Source organism: Anopheles merus, chromosome 3R (assembly GCF_017562075.2).
Source record: "Anopheles merus strain MAF chromosome 3R, AmerM5.1, whole genome shotgun sequence".
Taxonomy (NCBI): Eukaryota; Metazoa; Arthropoda; class Insecta; order Diptera; family Culicidae; genus Anopheles; species Anopheles merus.
In genome coordinates this window covers 20,898,369-20,913,557 of record NC_054084.1, presented here as the reverse complement: position 1 = coordinate 20,913,557, position 15,189 = coordinate 20,898,369, and the positions used below count along the sequence as shown (strand labels likewise).

At 42.7% G+C, this 15,189-nt stretch overlaps 2 protein-coding genes across 2 annotated transcripts in view; one reads left to right on the top strand and one right to left on the bottom strand.

Annotated features, from left to right (window-relative positions):
- Positions 1 to 3,931: 3,931 nt before the first annotated feature.
- On the bottom strand, positions 3,932 to 7,594 carry LOC121597561 (ATP-binding cassette sub-family G member 1-like). The gene is made up of 7 exons (XM_041923397.1): positions 7,318 to 7,594; positions 7,120 to 7,243; positions 6,471 to 7,045; positions 6,192 to 6,397; positions 4,974 to 5,142; positions 4,750 to 4,850; positions 3,932 to 4,623 (listed from the first exon to the last, which is right to left on the bottom strand). The coding sequence occupies exons 1-7, from the start codon at positions 7,433 to 7,435 to the stop codon at positions 4,126 to 4,128; spliced, it is 1,791 nt and encodes a 596-aa protein (XP_041779331.1). The 5' UTR covers positions 7,436 to 7,594; the 3' UTR covers positions 3,932 to 4,125.
- A 5,534-nt stretch (positions 7,595 to 13,128) lies between these two features.
- LOC121595760 (out at first protein) overlaps positions 13,129 to 15,189 on the top strand; it is a 74,461-nt gene continuing 72,400 nt past the window's right edge. Inside the window, exon 1 of the mRNA XM_041919963.1 lies at positions 13,129 to 13,960. Within this exon, the coding sequence (XP_041775897.1) occupies positions 13,826 to 13,960 (135 nt within the window). The 5' untranslated portion in view covers positions 13,129 to 13,825. The remainder of the gene's footprint in view (positions 13,961 to 15,189) is intronic.

The following is a 15,189-nucleotide window of genomic DNA, read 5'->3' as shown; positions in this document are numbered from 1 at the left end:
CTAAAATTGTTTGCCATTTCAATTAAATAAAGTAAAAAATGTGATCATAGCGTTGAGCTGTAGGTTGAGTGCAGTGAAAGTTTCACCCTTATTGCTACTGTTCTTGGAAGCACAAAGCACACAGAAAGTGGCTTTGTTTTGTCGCTTTAGTAGTGCCAAATTAAACGCCCGCTTTTAAGCTTCCTTCTCCTGCAACAGCGTTAAGTGGACGCACAAATAAACAATTTTAAGAACTTTGTCTTGGCAACCTTCGGGTCTGACGCTCACGTACCGTCCTGGTGGTGGACGTTTGTTTTGTTTTTTTTTTTCGCCCCACCTTTGACCATCACTTGGAACGCACCGGGCGATTGTTCCTAAGCTACGTAACAGTACGAGGAATTTGCTGTTTTAACTCCACCGGCTGCTGTTTGGTGACGGGAGTGACATTTAAACTTTGCAAAGGTAAGTACCCTTTAAGGCGCGGGGACCTTTCCACACTTCCAGTAGTGGGGGTTTGTTTGAATAGATTTGCTTCCTGGAAAGGAAAAAAAACTGTAAGCCTCAGTGCAGGTTCCTTTCAGGGTTGGTAGTTGGGTAGGTAGTTCAGCGAGCAAAGTTTATCTTGCCTGTTGGGATAAAGAAACAGCAAACCAAACAGTGAAAACAGCACGGGGGAGGGTGGACACAGTTTCCCAGGCTGCAACTCCGATGCAACTACAGCAATTGATTTTACTCGGGTGAGTCCGGGCGTAAAGTTTTACCTTCCTTGGTGCCGTGCAATCGAGAGTTCAGAGATAGATAAATATCGATGAGGATCAACTGCAACAACAGGCAACAATGGGCTAATGCCAGCTCTTCGGTCCCGGATGGGTAGTGAAGTGATCGATTGCGTTTGGAGCTTCGTGTGACGCTTCGGAATGTAAGGATAAATGGGGAGATAAATAAAACACAGAGACCGTATTGAAGAGTCGCATCTTGTAATGTGTACAGCTTCGTAGAGACAATACAAAAATGCAACGAGGTTATGCTTTCATCTTTTACGCTAGCACGCTCTGGTAGAAAATTCTGATTGATTGGCTGCCTTATTGTACTTTTTTTTCTGTACAATAACTTGCTTTCGTGAAACTTGAAACTATTTTCGTTTTGATATTTTGTTAAGAATTATTTCAAAAGTATATACAATATGTACTTAAAAATATATTTTAGAATATAATTTTATTTGCTATCGATGTTGGGATTAATTTAAATAACAATTGCCTTTTAAATTTCCCATTCAATTTAAATTTTGCAGAGTGGAAAAAGACTGTGAAGTTAAATGTTTAGCAAAGTTGTACAAAGAAAGGCAAACGTAAAAGCATCGTAAACCAAACATGTCAAAAACAAGTATGTTGCTAAAAACTAATATGTTCAATCGAAGGAATATAGAAAATTGTTCTGATGAGTTGTATATTAAAATTTTTATTACATTTTAAAACATGCATTTTGAAGTCACAGGTCTTTTCAAATGATGGACCCCTGGATTTCCCTTTTAAGATCGTAGGCTGAAATTTCAGCCTGTCAGCTGTTTGCATTGTATAGCAGTTTTCGAGCAGCTATCTAAGTAGGAATAATATACAGCTGAGCTTATCCAAAGGTGTATGTATTTAGAAGGCTGATTTTATTGCTTCTGCTTCTGAATGAAGATTGTAAGAGTGTTTTGAGTATTCGTCAAGCCTCCAGAAAGCTCTTTGTAGCAAAAGTTTTCACTCGTTCTGTCAAAAAGTGATGTTCAAAATTAGTTATAAAAAAATGCTATGAGACCACCTGGACTACATACACTTTGATTCCAGATTCCACCACCTGATCTCTTTAATGCACCTTGAGATAAATGAAAACACGAACTTGTTCTGCCACTGTTTCGAGCAGGTACTCGAATCTAATTCTAGCGTGGAGGCTGAAATAATCTAGACTGAAAATCGCAGGCTAGTTTGTGTGTGGTTTTATGTGGAGTATTGAAATGATTTCAGCCGCCAACTGTCAAAATCCATATAAAAAAGCTGGCCAGTATCGTGAAAGGCCTCAATAATTTAATTTTATTTTAAATGTTCTTTGAGCCTACTTGAGATTAGATCATGTAGTGGTCAATGTCTTAGCCTATCTGGACTGAACCTTTCCAGAGCCGACCATTTTTTCTTCGTCTACTTCCTATGTTTGAAGTTCTTGTTTTTAATTACCCCAACTCTATTTGTCGGTCTGGACCTGCTACTTGACTTATTGATATGGATCATTCCTACGTATGTATTTGCCCGGCCTCTGACAAGGATTGAATCCTAGCAGGGGACATTGTTAGTTCGTACAACATGATGCAGTAAAATATAGATAAAGATTATACAGTCTTATTAATATAGTTGTTGAAAGTGTTACAGAAAACAACGAAATGATATATTAAAATTGATGTTCAGCTATCAAAATGTACCTTAAGTTGTAGAATCGTGAATTTACAACGAATCATTTTAATTGCAATCCTTGCAACCATTGCCAAGAACCAGTACTTGGAGTGATTTTGTTTTTTTTTTTGTTTCAAATGCTTCCATATTCGGTTACATGCTTTGGGTCAAATTCCCACCCATCAGCTGTACATTCCCGTTTTACTGCAATAACAAAAAAGCTGTCCGATAACTATCATCCATGCGGGGCACTTCTCCAGTTTCACTTGTTCCATTTTGCAATCTTTCCTTTTGATCATAAAAATTGTAACCCGCCCCAGTGTTGGTGGAAAATATTTCCGCTTTCCTCCACGCAGCGGCACCGCTTCGTTGCAGAACGCGGAAGTGAAGCATGCAGATGAAACAAAATAACTTCGTTGAAAAAAAAAGCAACACCAAACACAGTCACAGTGACTAATAGATTTCGCGTTTTTTGTACCGGATCTTCGGACATTCTGGCCCCGGGGGTCTTATCTGCTGCTACGTGGGTACGGATAATTTATGTCAGATCGTGCGCAATTAAAGTGAGACATAAATTTAATTAAAAAGCCAAATAAATTACAGCATATCTCGTGTTCGCGCCCGCTCATGCCCAGTGGATAGCCGAATTTAATTTGTAGGTTTTTGGTCGTCCGCTGCAGTGCTGCAGTCGGACCGACTCTCGCACACCGCTTGGGCAGTGTGAAACGTTGGTATACGAATTTTTTGTGTGAAATTTTCAGATATTCAAAATATTCTCCAAAAAAAGGGAAACCCTCCAATATCCATTACAGTGCATTGTTTGCTCGTGCCAAATTGCAGCCGTAAGTAGTGGCTGGAATGTTGCTTATTATCCCATAAATATCCTGCTTAAATGCACTCAATTGGGAGGGAATGTAAAAAACAAAAAGAAAAAAAAAAACAGTCACTGCCGCTTTTAATTAGGCTTCATTGGAACAAATTCTCACGCGATATTTATTTACAATCGCAGCGCCCACACAATGTAACAAAAAATAGCACACAGCTTTCGGGCCGGACCCGGTATTCGGAGAATGTAAATCGATGGCTCGCAGCGAACGAAAATTGATGAGCCATCCGCTCGGGTGGTAAAGTAAGGCTCGCGATATAATGAGCCATCGGGAATATGGTAGGGGGAAGGGAAGGGATGGATGGTTTACTTATTATCGTCGCGTAGGTTTGCAATGGAACCAAAATGAAGGGCATGGGGAGAAATGCAAACTGTACCAACGATTCACCATTGTCTGTTTTTCTCCGTTCCGGGAATCGGAAAACTCGTTGAGAGAAAAGGAAACTCAAGGCTCATTTACGAGCGTCAATCAATATTAATGAAATGCCAATCAGAGGGAAAATATTCGTAAAATGTTTCTGATTTCAATGAAAAACGTTGGAAAATGTGGGAAATATCTTGGGTACACTTTATGTTATTTATTATTAAGAGTAAAAGTAAATAAGTAGAAGTATTGGATAGTCTTTTAATTAGTCTTTCTGTATTCGATTGTTTTAAATTTTCCATTTTTATTAAAGAAAATCTTATCTTCCCCGACCCGAATTTCTTCTATTTATTATTTTTATTTCCATTGTTATGGAAGTAAAGAGTTTAAACAACATCACTTACTCACGAACTAAAAACTACATTTTGCCAACTGATAACGCTCCATTCACCCCACCCGTCCCGGTTTGTTCAGTCCTGTTTGATTCTTCGCCGCAAGCTCAGGTACACCGCACCCATCAGCAGCACGATCCACCCGGCCAGCGCTAGCAGATCGTACCCGTAGGCCAGGTCCGGCATCGAGACAAACTGCAGAAAGCGTTTCAGCTGACGGAAGTAGCAAAACACCTCCGGGCAGTCGAGATCCGGCCGATCGAAGCCATAGATCGCGTGCACGGCACCCTCGAACGCGTACCGCACGAACGACACGTAGAGCAGGGGCCGCACCAGCACGCTGGCGTCGCGCAGCGGCACGAAGAAGCCGGAAAACAGCGACGCCGGCACCATTATCAGGATGCTCACGAACACGGAGTTTTGCACGGAGAGCAGGCTGCCCAGCAGCAGCCCGAGCATCTGGGAAATCCAACCAAACATCAGGCAGACCAGTGCGAACGTACCGATCCGGAGCCACTCGAACGGTTGCGCGGTGAAGTAGTACACGATGAGGAAGAACACCGACGACGAAAGGATCTGTGTGTGTGTGTGTGTGTGTGTGTTTTTGTGTGGGAGAAGAAAATTGAGAGGGAGAAAGGAACCATAGAGACATCATAATTCGGGGTCTGTTTCGTTCGGTTGGTAAGTTTGCTGCGCTCGTACCAGCGTGGGAAGTTCGACCACAATTTTGGCCAAGTAGTAAGCCCGCAGGGAGTACCAATTATTTTTGCTCTCCAGCACGAAGCAGGCCGACTCGCGGGGATCTGGTTGGCAGGGGAACCGGAGAAACCGACCCACCGATAAAACGAAAAAACGGACGTAAGAATGGTATTAAGATTTTATGTCGGTGGCTCGTGTCGACTGCGAGGGGCGAACCAGACACTTACAGACCAGCACCGCCGAAACTATGCTGGTGAAGAAGATGGCGTACAGATTAATGATCAGCACGGCGGTGTTGGCCAGGATGCGGTCGGCATTGTTGCCGGTGTTGTAGAACGCGACGCTCGTGATGAGCGCGATGGCGATGTTGATGAGAATGCGCGCTTTAAACTGGTACTGGAAAGAAGATGGGAAAGGGGGACTGGGTTAAAAGAGTTTTTGGGTTTTATTTTCTTGGGTTTTATTTGGATGGGTTTTGGGGAGTTCGTTATCATTTGACTATTTGAAAGAATAAAGTTTTGGAAACCAACTTGTATATTTTAAATAATTTTAAAAAACATTAATCATTGCCAAATTTTTAGTTAATCTGCTCAAGAAATCAAATTTAGGGATATATTTTGGCTATGACCGAATTATTAATCCAAAGGATAACTTGTAAACGTAACAATCACATAACAAAAAATAAAAAAAAAGTGAACAAAAAAAGAAAACTAAATCAGTACAAGCGAATAGAACTAAACACAATAAAGCAATAATAAAGAACTATTAAAAAACGTTTTCATCTTATTATTCACCCACACAATCGTAACGAAAACAGTGTATTGAAAATGAAGAGAAGAAACTAAAAACTGATAGGAAAAATGAGGAAAATTCGAAAGAATAGCATTTTTTATTGGATGCAGATTAATGTTATTTTTGAATTTGATTTTAAATTATTTTCATACCTATTTTACGGAGGATTTTACAAATTTTTCATATGAAATGTTAAGAGGTCTATTTTCTTGATTTTTTTTTATGTTGTTTGTGGAGTCCATTTTTTATATTTTCTGATTTGTACTCAATTATTTCACATATTTAATTGAAAGCATTTCTAGGAGCATATTAAACATGTATGGTCAAATTAGAAAATTTTTAAAGTTCCTTGTTAGAATGCGAAATAAACGAACAAATATTTATCTTATCATTATATCACTATAATTGTGATAACAAAATTGTTTATGTTTTAAGAAATAAGAGAAAAACAAGTAAAAGGGATAACAAGAAAAAAGAAACATCGACTTTCATTATTCATATAAACGCGAGTGTTATTGTTCTAAGACATTCCAATAATTCGGAAAAAGTATTTAAAAATTAACTTAAACCAATTGACCTCTAACAACAAACGGCATTTTTAAAATTGGTATAAACATAGGCAAATCATTTACGACAATAAAGGCTTCACTCACCGTTTCGCGCATCGTACAGCTGGTCGTTCGTCGCAGCAACACACGCAGCTGCTGCAGGGTTGAGAGCGCGTACCGCTGATACGATCCATCAACGCTCTTCTCCACCATCAGCCGCGGTGGATTGTAGTCGAAAATATCCTTCTCCTCCTCCATCAGCAGTCGCTTCAATCGATCATCCTCCTGATCCAAGCTGGCCACTTCCAGCGCTGCCGAAAGGGATGAAAAAGGGATGAGTGCTTACATATTTGCAGCACACTAATTAAACCTCTGCGTTCTTACCGTAATCGGCCGGATTGTGGGAAACGGGACAATCGAGCCCGAAGCGAGCGAACTGCGTCACCATTTCGCCCGTCGGTCCACTGTAGATCCGTCGGCCCTTGGCCAGCACGTACAGATCATCGATCAGGAGCAGCTGCGCGGAGTTGGGTTGATGGATGACGCAGGCGATAACGCGACCGCGGGCGGCAAGCTGCTTCACATGTGCCAGCACCTGATAGGCGGCGACCGTGTCCAACCCACTCGTCGGCTCGTCCAGCAGCATCACTTTCGGGTCGGACAGTAGCTCCAAGCCGATCGATAGACGCTTGGCCTGACCGCCCGATACGCTGCCGGCAAGCGTATCGGCACACCCTGTCAGCCCCAGCACGTGCAGAAGTTCCCGTACGCGCGCCCGTTTTTGGTGCTGGTCGATGGTGGGTGAGAGTTTAAACTCGGCCGCATACCGTAGGCTTTCCTCGACGGTAAGGGCCGGCCACAGGCACACTTCCTGCTGGGTGTAGGAGATGATCTTACGGCTTCTACGCTCGGAGAGCCGTTGTCCGTCGACCATTAGCTGACCGGTGACGTTGCTCTTTCTGGACAACACACATACACAAACAAACGAAGGTTATGTCACGAAAGGTGACAGCTTTCAGGTGTGAATAGTTACTTGAATCCACTCAGCACATTCAGCAGGGTCGATTTGCCAGCCCCCGATGGTCCCATAATCCCCACCAGCCGGCCCGAACGGAACGACCCGGAAAGGTTCTTCAGGATGGCGGAGTGTGTGCGATCTTCGAACATAAAGCGTGATTGATAATCCGCGGCCGACTCTAAGCTGGCTCCACCGGAAACAGGCTGCACTTACCATGCTTATGTTTTACACAGTAGGAAACATTCTGAAACGATAGCTCAAACGCACGCGGGCTCACACTTTCCAACGATTCCAGCGGTATGGAATCGGGATTACCGATTGGCTCCATCATGTTTGCAGCCCCTCTTCACACTACGCTCGAACGAACTTGGACGTTGTTTCACGGCGCCAGCCTCACAATGACTGGCAGTGTTTAGTTGGTGAAAACAAAATTCGGCCAAAGCGGACCTGAAGGACCTAACGCACGCCAAACCTGATAAGCCGACGGTACGACGCAGCGACGATCGCGGTACGATTCTGTGTCAAGAGTGCACGATTCCCCATCAATGTTGTGTTTGTGTGAGCTTATTACGGACGTCACACGAAGCGTAAACTTTGGCGTAAACTGGATTTCAGCCATACAACCCTGAAATCTTTTGACAGGAAGTTTACGCTCTCCCATACAAATCAAGCGTAAACTTTTTGAGTTTACGCCTCGTGTGACGTCCGTATATGTTTTGGGGGAAGTTATTTTCGCATCATTCAAAAATAATGTTCCCATGCTGCTGCCGCTGCTTTGCAATCTTTCTTATCGACAGGCAGTGATTGTAGGCATGAAATAGGGTTTTTTTTTCCTGTTCGTTACACAAACTTCGTTTTATTTACGATTGGTATTATCTGTCTGCAGCGGCATGACTGTGCCAGCTGGGCCAAATGGATGAGGTAATAAGTTGATGTTTTTTTTTAGTTCGCCTCTGTTTCGCATGCAAAATCGTACGTTTTGGGTTGGGCATACATTTCGCCACATTACCGCATAGCTGTGATTGTTGGGTCGAAGGATTAAAAAGGCGCTTTCATAATGATAAAGAAAGGTGAACTATTTGTTGGAAAATATGGCAAATCGTAGCAGATAAGGATTTTTGGAGTTTGTTTGAGGAGAAGTTGTGATCTTTGAGCACAAAAATTGGGGGTTAGTTGTTAATGGATTTTTAAGATGCGTGAGTTTTTACTCAAGAACTTGGTTTGACCAACTTTACGTTGATCGTAATACCTCGTAACGGAGAGGAAGGAATAAACACTCTGTTAATTGAGTGTATCGACATCCTGAACTAACACAACTCAAATCATCGTTCGGCATAGAGATCGAGCGATTCAAAGATTTGACATCTTACTAGCCTGAACATTGGATGATTCTATTCGTTTGTATTGCATTCTTGAGATTCATAGGTCTCTGGTAGCTCCTTGCTAACGAACCATATTCGACCGTATATTATTCGCCTTATAAAACGATCCTTTACTTCCAATGATCCTCATCCTTCCATCCTGTGACGAAACGAATCTATGTTTTGGGAAAAGTAGCCCAGGTCTGCCTTAATCACTAATGATAACTTTAACTCGGGCAATTGTACATCAATAAATAACACAAAATAATGAGCTTGAGCTTATCAGCGACCTGATTGGTTTATTGGATGGCAGTTCAGTTAGTTCTGTGTTTTACGCATTAGCTACATTCAAATGTCAGGATTCGAAATGGATGGTATATATAATACCACATGATGCTTCTCAATATCGTTATATAGTGTGGAGACAATTTCTTCAAGACATTGCACCAGAGGTACTTAGTTTGTACTAGTGATGGGTAAAGTTGGCAAAAATCCGGAGTCGACTCCGATCCGACTCCGATAAATTCGGAATCGACTCCGGAAGGTAGGTCCACGCTGCAATATCCGGAGTCGGTCAGAATCGATCGGAGTCGTACGGAGTTGCCCGGAGTCGTCCGGAGTCGCCCGGAGTCGGAGTCATCCGGAGTCATCCGGAGTCGTTCGGGGTCATCCGGAATTGTCCGGAGTCATCCGGAGTCGTCCGGAGTCATCCGGAGTCGTTCGGAGTCGTTCGGAGTCGTTCGGAGTCGTTCGGAGTCGTCCGGAGCCGCCCTGAGTCGCCCGGAGTCGGAGTCGTCCCGAGTCGTTCGGAGTCGTTCGGAGTCGTTCGGAGTCGTTCGGAGTCGTTCGGAGTCGTCGACTCCGGACGACTCCGGTCGACTCCGGACGACTCCGAACGACTTCGACTCCGGGCGGATCTAATGGTTATATTTTGCCAGAGTCGGAATCGAACTAACAATGGTCGGAGTCGGATCGGAGTCGTGGATGCGCTCCATACAACACAACACTAGTTTGTACATTTAAAACTGCTTTAATTCTTGGGAATTGAGGTATGCGATTCTTGATTTCATTTAGACTGCCTTATGGAGGATTGTTATAGGTTTTTACCTTCGGAGAGACCATATGCGGGACAATTTCTAAGTCTGGAAGAACACCGTCTTCTTTCCTGTGGTAGGGAAAGACTTAACGATTGCTTGGTACAAATAGGTTTGGTAAGCCTGGATCATACATGCATGACTGCGTAGCGTATTACGAGGATTATGCAACGGAAGGATCTTTAACCCGGCCATAAGCAGAACTGCTCCAATCTGTCTTCTACGACACCACACAGTGAATATCTTCTTATGTATCTTCTTCTTGTTTTTAAGCACAATCGATAAAGGCCTGTCTATACCAACTAGTGGCCTGGGCTTTCAGTGACCCACATTGATTACCCACAGCAGAATAGTCAGTTCTACGTACGGTCCATTAGGGGCTTGAACCCATGACGGACTGCTTATACATCAGAATAGATTGAATAAGTCCCCTTTTCTGTGTGTTGTTTGCACCATCTTTCTAGCCCAAGTTGTATTGCTTTCACAATGACGAAGCAAGGAATGAATTCAAACGAGCACCATCTGAGGCATTATATTCTTCGACCTTTTTTATTCAATTTTCTTGCACCCAGCTTTAACACGCTTGCTCTATCAACTTTGCGATATATTAAGCTTTAAGGAGAAAAGCCAAAATTTTCACATCTTTTCGACAGTGAGCTAACGCTACACATAAATTTGCTGCTTTTGGACGGATGCCACACGAGCAAACACAGCCCCGGAAGCACAAATGCATTTCAAATATTAATGCAAACCGGAATTAAACACAACACTCGTTCGAAGTCATTGCACGTGTTGCAAACGATGGAATCATGCTGGTATAAGAGAGACACTGGGATAAAAAAAAACAACAAACATTACGGTCGAAACACACAAGTGTACCTTCTTGTCATGTTGTTTACCATACCGTGCAAGAACCATTTCCTCTAGCAGTGCAGCAGAGAGAACGTTGCGAGAGCGAATATTTCACGTTCTACCGGTACACCGGTACACTTGAAGATGATTCTTTCTACGTAGCCATTCATTGGACCATGCAAGAAATGGAAGAAATGATTCCACATGGAGAAAGGAACGTAAGGTAAAGGTGAAGTGGTTCAACATAAGTGTACATTTTTGTTTAACACAAACACGGAAAACTCTTGTGAGTTGTTGGGGGAAACAGTATAGATACTTGATTTGGCACTTTGGTGTCGCTATCAGCAGTACTGGGGTACGGAAGTGGTTATTTCAAGTGAGGTATGTATAAGTTGCTGTGTGTGACGAGAGAAGTGCGCAAATATATGGGTCTCTTGTATGGTCAGTTGCGGAACCGACACTGGAAAGTCGGTGAACTGTGAAGGTAAAGCTGTACTGTAGCGCATTTCTTGAAACAGATTCCAAAAATAGCCCAACAGTCAACATTTACACTTTTCTCGAACAATAAAGAGACATATTTGATGCCAAAAGTTGTCTCAATGTTTGTTTACTGTCTTACGTTGAATAGCATGCTCAGGATTCATTGCATTCGGTACACCGAGCTTTTCATCGATCATTTCACCAAATCCCGGTTTGGAATGTTGCACCAAGCAGTAGCAACGGAAAGAGTTTTTTGCGGATGTACGCTCCCATCATCCCACGAAGGTCCGAGCGTGATATCGTGCGTTGAGTTTAAACGGCATCGCCACACGCCGTGGCATTGGTTAATCCGGGATCCGAATATCGTATGCAAGATGAATACCGTCGATAAAGAGATAATACTTTTACACATTTCCTATTCCAGCTTAGCTCGCTTTCCGCTGGAGACTATCGCGCAGACACGTCGGTGCTTTTTCAGACACTGCTCTCTACCTCCCATTCGCTTACACACTGTGCATTCTGCATTGGGGCAAAATGAACATAACGCCACAAAAAAACCACCTGCAATGCGATGATATATTATCATCCCTCACCGAATGTGTCCTTTCGGCGAGATTATCCACAATATCCCGACCGGTGGAGTGGAGCAATCGTGGCAACATTAGGGATTAGTAGTGTGGTTTACGTAGTATGGGTTTTCGTGTGACCATGGTTGAAAGAAAGAAAGTGTTTGTTGTATTCTATTGTGGAAACATTTAGTAGTACTTCGAATGGTTGTGTCGCCGTTTGGATCATAAAGTGTAGAGGATTGGTTTATAGCCGAATCGTTGCCATTACGTTTTAATTTAAGATACAGCCATTTTCAAAAATAGTATCGAAGCTCGTCGATGAATGAAATTAGATCATAAAACATACAAAGAAAAGTAAAGCTACAGGTATTCAAACGGATTCAGTTCGTGATCTATTTGGTATTTTATTCACTCTGCTAAATCGGTCCGGTTACTGATAGTTGACGATAGTATGCGATGAGTCACGGACCTGGGTAGTGTTTGCTTTTCTTTGTGATGTCGTTGTACTGGTAACAGTGAACTCAATAAAAAATACGAGCTTGGCTAGTATCTGTTCTTATCTAAATATATGGTAGTCTTGATGGAGATGTGAAGTATTTTGAAAAATCTATGATATCGATTGGGGCTTTTTTATCGACACTGATGGTCAATGTCCATTGCCAAACTTCATGACTTGATAAAAGGAGCTTATTACTAGATAGTTTTGAACATTTTTGAAGGATAATAATTATGCAACCCTTGGAATCGAAAAGAAGCCTACTATGCTTTTTAAATCCAATGGAACTCATGTCTGGAACTGATGTTGATCCAATATTAGTCCTAAAACCGTTTCGGTAATGGAAGTTAAACAGAACTCATACTGATCCGGAAGTTATGTATGATCAATACTGGAATTGGAACTGATCTTGATCGTAGAAGTTCTGGAATATACTTTTACCCTATATTGATCTCGAGCCCATACCACACTTTGGAATGGTCGCAAAAATATATTTATTCTGAAACTTACAAGTAATCGATATTGGTCGTAGAATTGATCCTAAACTCAAAGATAATTATGCTGGAATATATACTGAACGTATATATGTCCTGCAATAGAGTCTGACTGCATCACGGTCTTGGATCTTAACCCCAACCCGTACCGGTAACGGATCTGATACTAAATCCTTGGTTAGAACAGATATTGAATTCACTAATAAAAAAAAGCATCACTTTTCAGAGTCAAGGAACGAATCGCATACCTGTACCGGTAAAGGAACCTATAAGCACAATCCAAGGAACCGATAAAGTATCTACACGGATATATAAACTGCCTCCGCTGGTGGTGAACGTAGAAGTTGTTGCAAAAAATAGCGCAAAAATGTATGTAGTCGAAAAAACAATTATAATACGTGTTACTCCTTACACGAATTTGTATAGTGAATTTTTTTTTCATATTGCATTTTCATATATTTTTGTCCAACAATATTTGCACCTAGTGTGCGAATCGTTTTTGATCCGTATTTTTGAATTCAATCCGATCCGCACGTCGGAACCATCGTACCCATATGTTGATACGACCACCACTACACTTTCCATATTCGTGTGCGAAAGAGTGAGAAAGCACGATGGCTTCGCTCTTGCAGCTGCACAGTAGAAGTTAAGAAAACTTCAGTTCAATTCCGGCGGTCGTACTAAGAGGACGTATCGCGTTCGGTCCGGTAAAATCTAAAGAAAAGTGTATTTCCCGATAAATTCCGAAATGTAAAATAGTTACGTTACAAGGCAAATGATGTTGAACCTCCTGAAGCTGTTGAATTAAAGGAAACAGCATGTAGAAATATAACGAAACGACACTGACGGTACCGCGTTTGTGCTGCCACGATTCGCTCTGTTTGTGAAAATGTTGTTTTGATTGTGAATCCCCCCTTGTTTTGTGTTTAGTTAAAATGTATAGTTTCTTTAGTTAGCACTTTTTCTGTGCTGTTGTTTCTGGACGGATTATAATTTTAATCAGTGAAAAGTAATCCCTCACAAACAACAAGTGAGTGTGTGTGTGCGCGCTCGTGGTCGATGTGCGAGGTCAGCCAAGATTTTCGTCGTACGGTGTTGTTGTGTATGTGTTCCGTCCGTTCCGAGCGGCAACACATGTTAATGTTTTCATGAAATTGTGCATTTTATGTGCAGTTTTATGCTCGCCGTTAAGTGCAGCAAAGTGCTCTGCCTGTGTGGAAGTTATTGTTTGTGATTGTTTTGTAAAGTTGATCACTGCAAACGTGTAGCGAATGTGTATGATTGGGTAGGAAGGCACGTCGTTCGCCGTCTGTCGATAAAAAGTGAGTAGCAAATAGCTACAGTAAGTGCAGTGTGTGTGTGTGTGTGTGTCAAAATGAATGATTCAGGCGGTAGAACCTCGAGGTACCTCCTCACCGGGATGCGTCGTGCGGTGGTGGGAAGCTTTTGCTGTTTCCTTCTCATCATAAGTCAGGCAGCAACACAGCTAATAATCAACGTACAAAATCAGGTTAGTTGGTGCTTTTCCCTTCGCATTAGCAAATCGAATCCTTCAACCGAAAGCATGCCGATGCTCGTTCAATTGTTCGATGACGCAAAAACAAAACAAAAGTTGTAGAATTTTGACATTTCTCGCCGACGACATCATCTGTGCGGGCTGTGTGCGCGTGTGTTGGTGAACCCCCTGGCAGACACAACATTGTACGCTGTCACGCACACATGCGCGAGTACGACACAGTGTGACAGGTGTTTGCGGGAGTGTTGGTGCATTATTTACCTCTTTGTTGCTGCGCCCGTTTCCGCCCTGCTGCTGCTGCTGCTTTCTTTCAACCCGGTTCAGGGTTTTTGGGGTGGAAAATGGTATCCCCCCTTCAGTGGGGTTACTGTTTTTCCACGAGCTGCTTACCGCTTCCTGTGTCAATGGCCCCGCTTTTGCTGGGATGTTTTCTTTACAGCTTGCTAGAATGGGAGCGGGTGGACGTCGTGTGGATGGTTGTGCTGCTGTTCCTGGAACTGATTATTTTCGTATCTTATTTGGACAAATACCATCTTTGCTGGGAAGCTTGTGTCACGAAACGAAGAAGAGTGAAATTGTTAATTGAACCAAAATATCTTGAAGCTTTATTTGGGGCTGTTTATGTGGGTGTGGATGTGTGTGTGTGTGTGTGTGTGTGTGTGTGTGTGTGTGTGTGTGTGTGTGTGTGTGTGTGTGTGTGTGTGTGTATCTTTCGGCGTAACACCGGCAGCGCAAATTGTGTTTGCGCTTAGTCAAATATTTGTCTAATTGTGGTCCATCTCTCGTCGTGCGGTGGCATACCTTCCTTCTGTTCGTTTGTGTCCCAATGTTTCTGGTTTCCACGCACGGTTTGTTTGAGTATTTCATTATTTTAGTTTGGTTTGGTTTTTTTTTCTTCTGCTTCTATCGATCCCAGAAATGCTACCATCCACGCGAAGGGCGGCGCACACATTCCCATTCCTGGAGCAATCCGTTGCCTTGATCATCATGCTCGGTCATATTCCGGCTTATCGATTATGCATTCGTGGCCGCTTTTTTGTTGTTGTTGTTGTTGCTGTTGCTGTTGAAGGAAACATTCCACGTACGCGGGATGGCACGTTTTGAAACCGGCGATAAAGAATTAATGGTTTCGTGTGTGGGAGAGGAGGGCGCTCCCCGATGGCCGGTCCTTTTATAGGGGTAGTGGAGGGTGACTGTTTGCCGTAACCGCTCAAGAAAGGGAA

Excerpts from the sequence above, each read along its gene's own strand:
- LOC121597561 (XM_041923397.1), bottom strand. The coding sequence starts at position 7,435 with ATGATGGAGCCAATCGGTAATCCCGATTCCATACCGCTGGAATCGTTG. Across the intron at positions 7,046-7,119 it reads AATGTGCTGAGTGGATTCAA|AAAGAGCAACGTCACCGGTC; the intron begins GTAACTATTCAC and ends TGTGTTGTCCAG. Across the intron at positions 4,851-4,973 it reads AGTTTCGGCGGTGCTGGTCT|ATCCCCGCGAGTCGGCCTGC; the intron begins GTAAGTGTCTGG and ends CCTGCCAACCAG.